The sequence below is a fragment of the Lutzomyia longipalpis genome, chromosome 2 (assembly GCF_024334085.1).
Source record: "Lutzomyia longipalpis isolate SR_M1_2022 chromosome 2, ASM2433408v1".
In the NCBI taxonomy this organism is placed as follows: Eukaryota; Metazoa; Arthropoda; class Insecta; order Diptera; family Psychodidae; genus Lutzomyia; species Lutzomyia longipalpis.
Window position 1 is genome coordinate 38,496,958 of NC_074708.1, and position 16,322 is coordinate 38,513,279.

At 34.9% G+C, this 16,322-nt stretch overlaps 1 protein-coding gene across 1 annotated transcript; it reads right to left on the reverse strand.

The window, feature by feature from the left end:
* Window positions 1-2,881: 2,881 nt before the first annotated feature.
* On the reverse strand, window positions 2,882-9,689 carry LOC129791328 (transcription factor Sox-1a). Its single transcript, XM_055829445.1, has 3 exons — window positions 9,592-9,689; window positions 9,308-9,492; window positions 2,882-5,108 (listed from the first exon to the last, which is right to left on the reverse strand). The coding sequence occupies exons 2-3, from the start codon at window positions 9,487-9,489 to the stop codon at window positions 3,614-3,616; spliced, it is 1,677 nt and encodes a 558-aa protein (XP_055685420.1). The 5' UTR covers window positions 9,490-9,492; window positions 9,592-9,689; the 3' UTR covers window positions 2,882-3,613.
* Window positions 9,690-16,322: the final 6,633 nt, after the last annotated feature.

Consider the following 16,322-nt stretch of genomic DNA (forward strand, 5'->3'; position numbering starts at 1 on the left):
AAAAATATTTTACTCATTTTTTTTGAGATGCTAAAGAAGTTAACAAAGAGCAAGAGGGTGGAAGGTGGGCAAAGAAAATCAAATAATATAGTGTTTGATGTCCATTTTCCCATCATCGTCATTGAAGAAAATGGTAACACACACACACCACTAGACTAAACATCTCAAAAAATACTTGATTTGACACCGAAATGCCATTCATGTCTCCGAATAACATGGAACACACCTCATTAGTGACTCCATGGAGCGCTTCCAACGAGGTTCGTATGGAAAAACGAATAAGAAATTAACGAAACAAGAGAGAGGCACGAGAAGAGACACCTTTGACGGGATCCGCGACCACATTGACTAAAAAAAAACGGGGAAGAAGCGCACGTGAAAACATGAAATTCGTGAAAGTGTTGCTTCTCTCACCCATTTGGAAAACTATATGAGAGATTATTATCGAACGGCGGTGAAAAAAAAGATTGGCGATAAAAAAGCAACAAAGAACTTAAACGTAGAGCAAACAAATGAGATTCTAGCTGAAAAAATAGACTCGCACGCTCAACACTAAAAGTGTGCAAAGCAAGGAAAGCACCGAATGTGGAAGACGTACACAATTGAATAATGACTCAATAATGGGGGAGAAAAAGAACTCAATCTTTTGAGTAATTAATTGCCCTATTGATTAATTGCGAAAAGGGGCACATTTTCATGCATTAAGCTGCACCAATTTAACTTTTGCATAATTCTCAAGTGATTGCCATATGATTGTGTGGCAGACAATATTTAGCCGGCGAGATAGTTTCTTAATTTAATTAACATTGCTAATCAAATTAAATTAAATTATTTTTAAATGTAAAAAATTGTCTTCTCAGTAATAAAAGAAAATTTGTAAGAGAACCTTCTCAAAATTTCATAAATTCATAATACTTAGAATATAATATTCTGCAGAGACGTTATTACCATTTGGCTGCCTCTGTCCATTCAAAATATATCGGCGTAAGACGCTGCTCTTGTTCTCGTTCATTTCCCCATGCCACAAACGGGGACTCTCCTGCAGATGGATTTTCCTCTGGAGAAAATTATTGCAATGCAATTGATTTTAATTGGCAATTATTTGCAATGACTCAGTAGTGAATGCACCACACACTGCACAAGTACCTTTCGTGATCAAATTACAACGCAAATTGACCAATAATCCAAATTTCACTGCAATATCGCTCAAAAAAGGTGAAATGCAGTAGAATGAATGAATGCAAAGAAAAAAAAAGATGTTAGCAATTTAATTGATGTCTTTTATATTTGCAGTTTGAAGAGTTTACTGATTTTTCTTTTATATTTACTCACTAACATTATTTTTCTCATTTTTTTTTACCTTATTTATATCTCTTCTTTTCTCCTCCATCAATTAGTAATTACACTGAAATTGTCCGATTTAAATTTGTTTATATATTTTTCACTTCTTGACTTTTTTTTTCTTAAATTTTGTACACAGTTTTCTTTATCAATAATTTCACCCACTGCTATATATAATCATCATTCATTTAATTGTATTTCTTTTTAATCACTATAAGAGTTGTTTAAAAGTGGAAAATAAGAAGTTTTTCTTTATTTAATTTTTGCTTTCGTAAAAATTTCATGTTCATCTCTTACGATAAAAGAGTGTTGTATTGTTTTTTTTTCTTTCTTCCTTTGACTTTCATTTATCCATCCATTGTGATCCATTTATTGTTACTAAATTTGCTTCACATTTTTTTTTTTAAATTTCTGTCCACTCGTTTTGCTCTGTTTTTATATAGATTCTTCACAAATATATCCTAAATTTCTCTTGATGAGTATACTTACAATTAATTATTACGTTTTGTCTATATTTATTTCATTCTAAAATTAACGTAATCTTTTACTTTATTTTATCATTAAGTTAATATTTACACAAAAAAAGGAATTTTTGCCTCACTTTCTGTTACGTTTTTTTTATTTGTTTGTTGAATCTATCATAAAATTAACGTAAAAAAAGTGCATTTAATATGCACAAAAGTATTTCTTTTTTCTCATTAAACTTTTAATATTAATACTTTATTGGGTAAAAATTAAATTGAAAAAAAAATTATATACCCAATAGAATTATGTTGGAGCAATATTTTCTTTCCATTATTATTATTTTATTTATTATTTACAACATAATTAAAGTGGAATATCCTTTGAATATTAATTAAGCTATAACTTTTTTTTGGTGTATCCATGTGAAATTCGAAATGTTCAATATATATGTTTTATAAAAACACATGTGCCTTTTGTTCGCCGTGTGGCAATATATATAAATTTTAACTCAAAATTAATATTTTCAATAAATTTAAATAATATTTTAATTAGTCTTGGAATCCAATTAAGAGAACTTGCGTGGATTTTATAAATTGATATTTAAAAAAAATTGAACTGGGGCATCGTTTGCTGTTGCAGTGAGTTTTTTGCGATTTTTTTTAATGAATTTATTACTTATATGTTTAATTATGTATATTATCTACACGGCTTCTATTATATACTTCAGTTTCTTTTTTATATTCTACCTATATTTAAAATGTATCATAGTAACTCTTATTTACAAATTATTATATATAAATTATTAAATGAAAAATGGCATTTCCGAAACACCGATAGATGTTGTTATGTTTGTTTTGTTTTGTTTTTTTTTTTTTGGAATGATTAATAGAAAGCTCTTTTAAATATAGGTATTATGTATGTATGTAATGTAGGTATGAATAGAGGATTTTTTTTTAATAAAAAAAGGAACACTTTAAATTTTAAAGAGACCTAAAGTTCTTGTAATAAAATCACAGTTCTGAATTTGTAAATGAAAAAGAAAAACTAATAAGACGATAATATAAAAAAAATAGAATAGAATTGAAATGAAAATTTATTCACCTTTTATTTTTGAGAAGTTCCATTTTAGTTGTCTCGAAGTACCGCGCTGTTAACATTTTTTTCTTATCAAAGAGATTTTCTTTCAAAAATGCCATCACTCATTGTTCACATATTATTTTTTTTTCTTCATTGAATTACATTTAATAATAATGACCATTTATACTGTGTGAGAAAAAATAGTAAATTCAATAATTCATTATACAAATAATATTTCATTTTTTTGTGGGTGTGTTTAAAGATTATTAGAATAATTGCATTCATTGTTTGGCAAGAATGCCGAATTATTTACTTCAAAAGTTCATTCATTTTCTTTTCTTTTTTTTTAAATATAGAATAAATGTATGTATATAGCTTTTAAATATTACGATTTCAATCACTGAAGACTTCCATCCCCCAAGTCTGAAATATATATGTACGTACATATATATTTTCCATATGTCACAGACATAACTTCCCGACGGGATTTCCTGGAGTCTCCTTTTGTTAGTCCATTTCCAAAACGATAAGATGTATGTATGTATTTCCTTTGAAGGAAATTTTGTTGTGTATAATATGGAAAAGCAAGACACTCTTCCTCCCCCTTTTATGCTCTCTTGCTGTAAAATCTGTGGAAGTCACGTGATTATAAAGATGAGATGTCCATTAGGGAATTGTCTTGGATGTGATGATGATGGTGGTGGCGATAGAGGAGACTTGTGGCCTGGTCTCACATGTGCGCCAATGGGGCCATCGTTCTCAGTGATTGCTGCTGATGCTGCTGCTGTGCCTGCAAATCCGGTGACACACTATTGTGTTGATACATCAAACTTCGCTGATGCTCAACAGCAGCCGTTGTCATGGGATCTTGCGAGATACCATACATTGTCATGAGATTCGTAATTTCAGGCTGATAATCACTGGAACGCTTCATGAGATTGTTATTCCCAGCACTCTGGGACGCAGGATGCATTGGGCCTGGTGACACGGGCTCTGATTTGATACTCGTATCACTTGGGCTGTGGCTTTGGCATGACATTTGGGATCCAGGCTGATTCATTCCACCATACGGAGATCCCGGTTGCTGTTGCGACAACCCACTGTAGGGACTTCCTGGTTGTTGCACGGAATTCCCACTACCACCACCAGATTGGTAGGGACTTGTCTGCCCACCCGACACCGTTCCATACATCCCGTATGCTCCTGAACCCATGTAGTTGATGTTACTGGCATTGTGCATTTGTGCCATATCGTATCGGTGGTAATTGCTCATGTAGGCATTATGTTGGGCAGATTGATACGCCGTCGGATCGTGCATCATATAACCATTGGGCATGTAGCCATTTGGTGGCATCTGATACATATCCCTGTTCGCGACGGCAGCTTGCTGTACGGCCGAAATTGTTGATGTATTGCGAATAGCACTTGGATCACTTGTTTGCAATAGCGTCCCAACACCCAATGGATACTTCTCCTTATTCTTCGTGAGAGTTTTTGTTTTCCTACGTGGTCGGTATTTGTAGTCAGGATGCTCCTTCATATGCACGGCACGCAATCTCTTGGCTTCATCGATAAAGGGTCTCTTCTCCGTCTCTGACAAATCCTTCCACTGTGCCCCTAGTCTCTTTGAAATCTCCGAATTGTGCATCTTGGGGTTGTCCGATGCCATCTTACGCCGCTGCCCACGTGACCACACCATAAATGCATTCATGGGACGTTTTACACGATCAACATTCTGGTTCTTACTTGATGTATTGTTGTTGTTGTTTGTGTTTGTCAATCCACCATGAGGGTGCCCCGTTGTCTGCCCAGTGGCAGAGATATGATGCCCACCACCCATAACAGAGGATGGATTTGTTTGAGGTGGTTGCTGTTGCGGCTGATTCGGGTGGGATGTATTGGGGCTGAGTCCCGAGGACTGTTGCTGCCCATGTAGGGGTGATGAGTGGGCATTGTGTGTTGCCTGATGTTGCTGATGACTTGCCATGAGCCCTGCAGCAGCACTATTGTTGTGCTGCGACGCCATGTGCGCCATATGCGGCTGATGGGTGATCTGCGATTGTGCCAGCTGAGACTGCCCCAAGTTCATCATACTCAGCGGCCCAAGGGATCCATACGGTGATCCACCGTGTGAATGCAACGATGAGGGATGGTGCGGGGGCATTGTGGCGTGTAAAATTCCCCCCTTCATGTCAGCCTCCATCGTCAGCATGTCGTCGGTATCCCTTATTGAAAACAGCTTGATGTAGTTTCTTGTATCCCACAAACACACACAATTAGGGGTTTTGAATTATTTCTTTTATTATTTTTTTAGGCAGTTAATTACACCATATATGGACGCTTCACAAGCACCAAAGAAACCGCTCTGTTCCTTCTTCCCTTTGCACCCTCTTTAATTGTCACAGACTACATATATAACATAGATTTTTTTTTAATTAACACTCCCAAACAACAATCACCAATGAATTGTTGCACACTAGTTTTAATTCATTCCCCAACATGAATGCGTGTCTCAATTGCTTTATTTCTATATCGCACGTAACACACACAATTGTTATTATTGTTACAATTATTGTTTGTCAATAGTTTGTTGATAAAATTACAAACTGTCCGGATGTTGATGGTATAGGTATAGCGCAGCCAAATGCACACGGCTACAACATACAAGGATCACAGGGGTTACACGAAGAACAAAACAATTGTTTACAATACGGATGAGCACATTTATGTTCTAATTTGAGAACATCACACACTGTTTAATTTAAAAGACAAAAAAAACAGTCGGATGCTAAAAAATGTTCAATTACACTTCTTCAGTAGCATTTTCTAGAGAGCAATGAGAACATGTGATTCGGGGAAGATTCTCTTTGTCAACCACAGCATCTAAAGGTGTAGCTTTTTCTTTTCAATGGGATAATTCGCGGGATGAATTAAATCATCGCTTCCGATTGCAATTTCGCTATTGGTAATGTTTTACAAAAGAATAAACAATAAGTCCCGATGGACGCACTATTAACACATCTGAAGGTTACAGCAGTTCCCGATTGAATGGAGGCTTAATGCGAGACCATCTGTGAAAATACCTCCACACACTTTGAACTCGAGCACCTTTCTGTCTGATGCGAAGTCGGAAACCTGTTCGAGGTGAGCGAAAAAGTACGCGCGAACAGAACCAACACACACTCTTGCTTTAACAGCACTACTTCTGCTGCTATGACCATCAGCGGCATCAACGTCTTTCTTTTCCCAAAAGCCCAAATACACAAACCAACCCAACCCCCTCCACCATCATTGGCAATCTGGTAGAACTGGATAGTAAAGGCACCTAAGGGACGCCTGCTCATGTAGCGACCAATTGGTAAGCAATTCAAGCGCATGTTCCGTCCAAGACAGGGGCGGAGCAATGTTCCCCCTCTTCTCACACAGGGTACCTACATAGCGACAAAAATGTCAAGCTCACACGACACTCCACAACACCAAGCAACATAATCTCTCATTCAACGTTGTTGCCACATTTCAGCATAAAGCTTTCACTTCCAACAAGCTCCAATACTGCATATAAATCATTGTCAAGGAGCCCCTCTCTATACATAAATGTACATATGTATATAATAGATGTTTCTCTACCCCTATCCATCCGATCCCACTTCTTCTGATTCTATACCTATATATTTTACTAAACATCCCCCTTTATACGTCTGTACATTGCGTACTCCAAAACTATGCTTACAACCACCGAGGAATCATATTTTGTATCAGCATGCATTACTTCATTCATCGCATTACTACAGCAAAAATAATATAGGTACTTATACATATATATTTTTGTGTGGATGTGAGCCCGTATACTACATATCCTAAGTGGATAAAAATTATATACAAATCTGGTTACTTATTATACCTATTCTATTACTAAAGAAATCAGATGATCAAGAACAATTCTGATAAAAGACGTTGATGTTTGCCAAATTGAACTTTTAATATATAATTTTTAAATATCAAATATTAATTTTAAATAGATTTTTTCAAGTTTAAAATAGATAGAGAATATACTTTTTTTCTAGGTAAAGTTAAGGTTTTTTGTTTAGTAAAATTGGTTGAAAAAAAAATTGTTATGAATGTGTGCAGTAATGTATTGCCCTACTTGTATATTACATACGTAATGTACATTCACTGAATTGCGCATAGTGGCAGTCTATGCTACATATTTGCGTGTAGATCTCTATATATTTCTGCCATAGTGCCAAAAAGGTGTGCGTCGCGAGGATAGACGTAAAATGGAATGAGAAGAAGAAAAAAAATTCAACCAAATAGGGGTGAATATCAAATCAACTGATTTACTTTCACGTCCTCCATGTTCAAGTATTTCATCCAACAGCGCTCTCTTATATATGCCGCCATTTATAGTTTCTCGAGCAAGTATCTGTATGTGTTGTACGTCTTGGACGACATGAAGGGGAAAATATCTGTTAGCTACAAAGGGGTGTTTACCTGCCGAATATTTTAATTTTTTGTGACGAATCATCCGAATATTCGTACATTATTATACCGAATACTTTTAGATAAACACCTCTTCAAGCAAATTAACTTTTTCGGCTTAAATATTAAATTTAAGGCCTAAAAATATTATTTTAGGTTTAAATTTAGCACTTTCTAGATTTAAATCAAGTACCTTTTAAGCTTTTACTTCTCAAAATGAACTTTTATAGGACTAATCTCAGTTTATTTTTTTTCTACTTTGATTAAATAATTTTTAGACTCGAATAAAGTTTTTTTTTGGTTTGAATTTAGAACTTTTTTAGACTTAAATTAAGTATAATTCCAATAACCTTTTTCGGTTAGATTTTAACATTTTTTGGGCTTGAATTTAATACTTTAAGGCTTGAATTTAGTACTTATATGCTGAAATTTATTACTTTCCAGATTTTTGCTACTTAATCAGTGATTTTTTAATGACTAAAGACTAGGATGTATTTATGAGCCGAAATAAAAATAATTTAAAGTGAAATTTTCTCAACAATTTCTTTTACTAGATTTTGGAAATCTGAAAAAATAGTTAGGTAATTCTCTGTTTTTTTTTCTAAAAATTTTGAATGAAAAAAAAAATTATGTAAAAAGGTTCATTTTATTGAAAAGAAATGAAAAGATTTCATTGAATATTAAATAATTAAATTGAAGAAATGATTTTGTAAAAAAAAAAATACCCAGATATGTTCCCCTTGGGGTGAGACCGCGTCAAGTTTCCTTCGCTGTTCTCTCTTAAAACGCTCCATAGAGAGTAAAAAAAAACCCAGACAAGGGGAAGAGATATGTGCGCAAAAGGGTTATAACCATTGTATAGTGGTGGTTTGGTACAATGGCAAAATATTTCAGCAATATGAAATTAAATTGATTTTATTAAAGCATAACGCATATCAACACTTTAATCCTCTAATTTTTTTTATTTAGCCCTGAGGTTATTGAATTTTTCTTGGTGATTTCTCTCATCCCTGCCGATTATTCATTAGCAACAACAACATAATCAGCGTCAGGTCTAATTACATCCTCAGGGGAAGAATTTACAAAAACACACGCAAAAAAAAGTATTACCACCGGGTGTTCACGCAGACTTAAAGAATTTTAATTACATGCACAATTTTTTTTTTCAACAAATTCGTTATTTACTACCTACATAGGTATTTTTTTACCAGCAATACAATACATGGCCATAGAGCCAGGGGTACAAAAAAAACAACACTCTACATGGGTTTTTTAATCAAGCTGTAGGAGAGTTTGAAAAAAAAAGTCCATTAAACTTTCATGATTTTGTTGACATACGAGACCACAATAGAAATTTGTTTGAAAATGCATTTGTTGATATTCATGATTTACTTGTTGATATTGTTGAGGATAAAAAAATACGTATAAGGAAAATCTTCATGGATGATTCATTCGTGCTTAAAGAATTACAACAGAAAAGAAATCAAAATATTTCAATATAAAAGTATTCTTTCAGACAAGCGTAAGAATAAAGAAGTTGAAGAAAAAAAACTCTGTGAGTCCCATTGAGCAAGGTTACAAAATATAAAAGATTGTGTTTGTGGAGTTGTTGGGTGAGTGAAATGGGATATAAAGAAAGTGGAATATATACATAATATTTCCTTTGTCTCCTCGGCCAGACATAAATTTAAGGCAATCAACACTTGGTGGTAATTCAAGAAATTATATATGAGTGCTGTACATAATTCAATTTAAGTTACTTTGGTGGTCGCCTTCGGGGAATGTTGATGTGGGAAAATTTAAATTAATATTTTGGAGTTAAATTAATGAAACTTTATGGATATAAATGTATCTTGAATTCGCAATACGAACCATCTTTTTTTTCTTAATCCGTCACACACCTAAAGGATTTTTCTCATAAAAAAAACTTATAAGACCAACATACCTGCTAGTTTGCTCCTTAATCTGGTTGCTTTCTGTAGTTTCATTCTCATTTTGGCGTATTTGTTGATTTGTATTGCTCATCAACTTAAAGATGTACGATGCGGCGTAAGAATTAAATGGGAAAACCGTAACAGCTGGATTTTCCAAAATGGACTTTAAGATGCTTTCATTACTTTCCGACATGGTCTGCAAAGAAAATAAATCCACACACACACAAAAAAGCAATTAAAAATATTTTCTTTTCAACACAAAATTCTATTGAATCAATCAAATACAAGAGAGAACCTTTTCGTGGTGGAATTGTTAAACTTTTGTAGCACTTGATCAATTGGCAGTTCAACTGCAAATGTGCTTTCTATCGTATTGAACAAGCAATATACGTTGCACACAAAAACACGTTTTATAAAAACGGTTTTGCGGTATCACAACTGATTTATAGCGCGTTTCACTATAGAACGATTTTTTTAATAAGCCAAAGATGCGAAAATTTACTTGTAATGTCAAAAATCAATTATAACCAATTTGCGATAAATTTTAAAAATTCAGCAATGAAAATTGTCTATCTTTACTGCATTTGTGTACTCACAGGTGGTTGATAACAACAAAATTCACAATAATATATAATTGATGTTCATCTTAATATATAAAGCTGAAAAGTCTGTCTGTTTGTGGCACATGAACTCCTCCTAAACGGCTGGGCCGATTTTGATGAAATTTGGTATGGGGGTAGAGGAGGTCAATACGAGTTGCAAGCGCTATATGGGATTCCGCCCCAACCCCCCTTTATAGCGCCCCCACAGAAAAATCGATTTTTTCCCATTTTCTACCTGTTGAAGGGTCAGATAACGGGATTTTTTTATTTTTAGAATTTCTCGGGGTACCGTATTATTCATCCCCCCTATTAATATACGCCCCCCTTTTATAGCTTAAAATGGTGATTGCTCACACGTGATTGGGGGCTCGGGTTGACTAGTTCAATATAAAATAGAAAGCTTTCGAGAAATATCTATACATATAGATATTCTATATGAGTATATATGTATCTATTTCCCGGAATATACAGAAGAATAACCTTGACATAGTGACACTTTGATTGAATTTCTAAAGGCACGCCGATAGAGCTCATTGAACTCTTTTTCACACCATCCCGTGGAAATTGTCATCCGTATTTTGCCACAAAAGCATGGCGCCCTCTCGCTTTCGCTGTGCTACCACAATTCTCTCTCGCCTAACATTTTGCCCACAAGTTGAATGGCTCTATGAAAAGTTCTATTTGTACACATCATGCTAAATCGTTACAAAAAGAATCAACAATCCCCTCCCGCGCGCACACCATTCAAGTGCTCCTGTGAGAGCATAATACAAGAGCGAGAGTATTTTGTATTGAATTGTACTATATATACATACATATGGTGTGTTTATTCTCCCTGGGTGAAGTTGGGGGCTCCAGCCAGATGGTGGGACTTTTTTGGAGTTGTCCCCCGCGCGCTACATTGGACTTTTCCTGTGACTTTTTTTTGTCACGACAAAGAGGACGCCTTTGATGACGACACACAATCAACATCCCAAGAGGCGCGAAGAAATGCCCCATTGACTCCCAATTGTTGACACATTCCTCATGGTCAACAATCAATTGATTTTTTTTCTACTCCTCCTCCAAGAGGGAGATACTTGTGTGTAAATTTTTTCCGCTGTGATGGCACTTTTTGCTTTATATATTGCATAAAAAAAAGACAAACACGTCGCTGAACTTCCGACGGAAGCTTGCGAATTTTTTGCCCGGCCACGCGCCACCCCCATCAATAGAGTGCACTACATTGAATTTTTCTGCATCATCAACTTCTGCACGCCTCAGTCATTTTTGGGCCCCTTCCGTCAATGCGCGACTGCATACAAATCGATTTGTTGACCATGTCGACACATCCAAGCAACTCCACAATACAACCCCCTTTATATATTTTTTTAAATCTTTTATTAAAAGTTATCGGGGAAATGTTATCACAGTGCTATGTACAAATATGATTTAAAAAAAAAAAACAGATGAAAAATGATGTTTTAAGAGAAATTTTAACTTCATTTACTCTTAAAATTCAAATGAAGCATCTAGGTAGAAGATTCTCAATGTATTATTTATTAGCCCCCTTGTGTGGCCCCCACACATTATTCCTCCTAAAACCCCATCCTTCATTGCATTGTTGGGAAAAATGTAAATTCTCTCCACCACTGTGAGATACACAAGTTGGACATATTTTAGCATTTTTCTTGAGAAATAACATTTGCATGCAAATGCCCCGGAGAGTCATGAAAAATTTAATATTCGTGAAAATCTCAAAATCCGCGCCCTCAGTGACATTGGTCGTTTTATTTTCAATTTTTTGCTTGCTTAAAAAATATCTTCGTGGTGTGGTTATTCTGCAGAGGGTGTATGAAGGTTGGTTTTTTTTCTACTTCAAAATACAAAGCACAATTTTACTGCATCACACACATTATGGGGTCGGAGGGAGAGAGAGAGGAAATCTAACCTCTCAAACAACCCTCATCTTGGGCATGTAATGAGGCCATGGATGATTATTCTGATGGCCATGGGAGAGGAAAACACTTCTAATATTTCAAACAGCCATCAAGCCGACATTTTAGATGTGATTTCTTTTTTTTTGGGGAAATTTCATTTGGTATCTGAAAAGGGAAAATCCCAGCTCTCTCTTTTCTCAAGGGTGGTCTTGTGCTTCCTAACAAATTTTGAGAGCATATCTGTCACCACTCTTTTACTTTCTTAACTCCTGTAGAAAAAAAATGATTAACTAAACAATAAATTGTTGAGAAAATTTGTGGTTTTTTCAGTATTTTTTTTTCATTGAAGCTCCTAAATTTAATTGCTCCTGAAATTATTTTTATAGATGGTAAATAGAGGCATAGACTGAAAGTTGATACTATATGAGTTGCATCAAGAGTTCCGCACCATTTGGGTATTAAATTTCTTTACACATTTTGATAATTCTCAAAGATTGCAAAAAAAAATCTTTCCAATCTCTATCATTTCTCTTTCTTCTTTACCTCCACTTCCATTTTATCGATGTCTTTTCCCTCAAAAAAAAAAATAAATAAATAAAGAAATTATCAAGTTTCAAGATAAAATGTTCTGTTAAGAAAATTTTCTCAAAATGCCCGACAATTAAATCCCCCCCTGGTCTCTTTCACAGAGTTATCTACATTATTGTTGTGAGGTGTGCACCAACATAAATTTGTGGTGAGCATGAAATGAAGAGTTTTTGCGAGAACCATAAAATTATTGCTGCTCTTCTACTAGGAAATTCATATCGCCATCCAATAAGCATCGAAAGATGTGAGTTGTGACACATTAGAAAATAACATAAAACTCTTGGGAAGTTTTTACCTTTTACGACACAACCGGAGAGAAATCTTAAGATTCACTATTTGAACGGAAAATTTCATGATGATGCTCAAGAGAAACTTTTAAAGTCCTGAAGGGGTCATAAAAACTGTTTTCTATCATTTTTTTTTTAATTTTATGTTTGAAAACACTGAAAATAGAAAATTCAAGAGGATATTAAATATATCGTTTAATTTTTAATTTTATTCTTAAGTTTGTAAAACTTTACCAAACTTAATGAGCGTGAAAGATGTTACCTCTAGTTATTTATTAGTGAAATATTTCCGAGAGTAAATGAAAAATTCCTCAACTTTAAAACTCTAAACATTGAACTTTATTATTGCTGGTGACCCCTGAAGGATGGCTTTTACACGCATCTTCGAAACAAATCCGTGACTAATGGCGACAAAGAAATTACGGAGTATTTTTGGCGTGGAGGAATTCCTCGAGTGATTGCATTTCTGCAAGGGAAAAATCTACTTTTGCCAAAAAGGGTGACTGTGGCATCTCAGTGGGTGGGTGCGGGGGTGTGATGTGTGTGAAATGGGATACCATGGAAGGACGCGCTGTAACAGAAATGTCAGGAGAAATGTCAACCCGGAGAGAGGAAACGAGAAGTTGGCACGCCAAGTCAGTGTCCGGTTCCCCTAGTTTAGATTGACCATCGCCTTTAGGATTTTCTAGGACACATACATAGTACAGGGAGTGAAAGAGAAATAGAGAGAAAGTACGAGAAATGTCCCCCAACTATTGGACAAAACTTTTCAGTCATGAAGAGTGAAATGTATATGAATTAAATTTCTGTCCGAGAAATATATTGTGTATACACAGAAAAGTGATATGAGCAGTGTCAGGAAGGAATTTTCTTTGATACATATTATATTTTAAATTAAACTTTTTCCGTTAATTTTTCTTGAAAATTTCAATGTTATTAAATTTATCTGGAAGCTTTGATTGACTTTACCTATAAAGCTTGCAGAGAAGTATTAGTTTGGAAAGCTCTCTTTAGTATTTATATAAATAATGAAAAACCCCACACCAAAGTCTCGAATGCTAAGAAAGTCAATTAAAAGTAATTTCCGCTGATAAGGCCATCTTTCTTTCGAAGGTTCTTTCATCCCAAAAACTAAAAGCACAATTGGGGGGGGGAGGTATATATATATAGTATATGGGAATGAAAGATCAGCGAATTCATTGCGGTATAGAATTCTCACACTCTGGCGGCATTTTCTCTCACCCAGAGCACCTCGCTGGGAGTGCAGTGAAATCGCTGATTCTTTAATTCCTCGTCCGACGATTCTCCCGGAGTATTGTGTGAGTTCGCCATTATAATTGGTACTGAATGGATTCTGTGGCGAATAATTGGTAAATTGATAGCAATTTCGATTTAGTTTCATTGGTGGTGTGGCATGACTTGATTCTCTAATCCGCTGAAATTACATTTGATTGACCGGCGACAGTATCCGAGCGAGTCCTTTTTATCTGGGGCCTCCATAATAAACTCCAGGATGCTGCTCTCAGCGCATAAATCCGGACGATAATTAAGTATCGTGCGGTGACACCCAACTAATAAATCACAATTTATTCTCACCATTTTGCAAATTTGCTCCATTTTAGGTTGCATTAGACATTGCGTGCACGGTACAGTATTAGACTAAAAAAAAAGGAAATGTTTCGTCTTGTTGGAAGAACCTACTTTAAATATGAAGAAAAAATGCATCTGAAGTCCTTAATCACTGAGCTTAGGATTTTTTTTAGACACACATCACGAAGTTGATGTGCTACCAGAATTCTCAGTATCTTAAGGGCAGAACATAATCTCAACACTCGAGGCTTTGTGATCCATTCCGACCAGGTGTTCATGCCATAGCATCCATATCCTTCAGGTATTTTTTTTAAATTTTACTTTTCTCTTGTGTATACCCCTCCTATTCTCCTCCACACACATTCAATTTATCAACGAAATGTGCCTCAAACATCAAAGTGATTTTCAGCAGAAAGATCCTCAAACTTGGCACTTTACGTACCTAAAAATTCTTCCTTTCTCGCTTTTTTGGTCCATGGATGTTTCCAAAAATTTTTAACATTCACAAACTTTACAATATTATATGTTTAATATGTTTATGACAAAAATTTTTATTGTAATTTTCCATCATGGCTGAGAATTTACACACGGAGAAAAAAAAGAGTCTTTAATACCAAGAACCAATTTCATTTTATTCCCACCAAGGACTTCCTAATGCGATTCCCTTATGGAATAAATTTTAATAGCAATTCCCTCCACATCATAAAAATGCCATAGCAATCGAATTATTTGCCTGAGCAATAAAAATATCCCAGGTGAGACCTCGGTCAGAGATCTCAGGTTGCAAGCTGTGCGAAATTTAAGTTTATGAACAGCAGGAAGGAAAAAAAGTGATTGACATGCTCAGCCAGTGGTTGGATTACCTCTTAGATTGGAACAGGAAAACGAAAAATCAGTCACAGAAAAAGGAAGTTGTGTGAGAGAGTTTTTTTTTCTTCATTTCTTTCCTTCTTCATCTCTCTCACTCTACCTTTTCTGTCACGATTTAATAAAATTTTCATGAAAAGTGTGGAATGAGAAATTCATTTCTTATGGCATTTGCTGTAAACACATAGAGTCGTATAGGACTGTATCAATGGTAAGGGACACTGTAAAAATATATTCTGAATTTTGTATCTTAACTATTCATTGTTTAATTTATGATTGAAAATATCCTACAAAATTAAAAGAAGTTCTAATTGATAAAATCAATTTCGCGCGTAAATAAAAATTGAAAGTCAGTGGGATTTTCTTCTATTGTTGTTTCACAAGTAAAGTATGTCTTTTCGGTATACTTCCTCATGTTACTTCAGCTCGGTTTTTTGGGGGGCTCAACAACTTTATAATAGAGCAATTTAGCAGGGAAGCGCAACAGTCTTAAAACTCGTCTCACCTTTTGTGACAATTTTTAAGTTGAATATTTTTTTGTGAAAGAGGATGACTTTACCATCCCTCATTGATGAAATTCACTTATTCTCTAGTCATGAAAGAAAGGAAGAAAAAAAGTACGCAAAGCGACACTTGAGAATAAAAGATATAATAATAATGGCAAATATAAAATGGTTGAAGAAAGAATAAAATGGCGATGAATAAAAGGAGCATTTAGATTCACCTGATTTTGGGTTTGTTGCTGTGGCCCTTTTGCATGCACAACACAAATACAACACACCAGTTGATGAATCAAAAAAAAGGAGGAAAGAAAATTTAATAAAAGAAATTGTTTGTATATAGAGGAAATACAAACGAATTAGCCAGGAGTCTCAACAATGGCCAAAAAAATCAATGAAATTGCCCAAATAAAAAAGAAAGATCCGTCACAATAACGATTGAGTATTAGTTGGGTGATAGAAGGAAGAAAAGAAGAAAAAAAATTGCAGTGACTTTTTTTCATTCATCTTACACACAAAATAAAATGTATTCTTCACACATTACCAGCAACAATAAGTGCGAAGCCACAGGTTGTATTGTCATAGAGCTTTTGAATTAATGTTTTTGTTAGATTCATAACACCATGCAGGGGAGAGTGGCGTCATTGATAAATAGCGCATATATGTATGTATG

What these genes read in the sequence shown, in the direction of transcription:
- LOC129791328 (XM_055829445.1), bottom strand. Translation starts at nt 9,489, where the DNA reads ATGTCGGAAAGTAATGAAAGCATCTTAAAGTCCATTTTGGAAAATCCA. An exon ending in ATTAAGGAGCAAACTAGCAG is followed by an intron (nt 5,109 to 9,307) that starts GTATGTTGGTCT and finishes GTTTTCAATAAG; the next exon opens with GGATACCGACGACATGCTGA.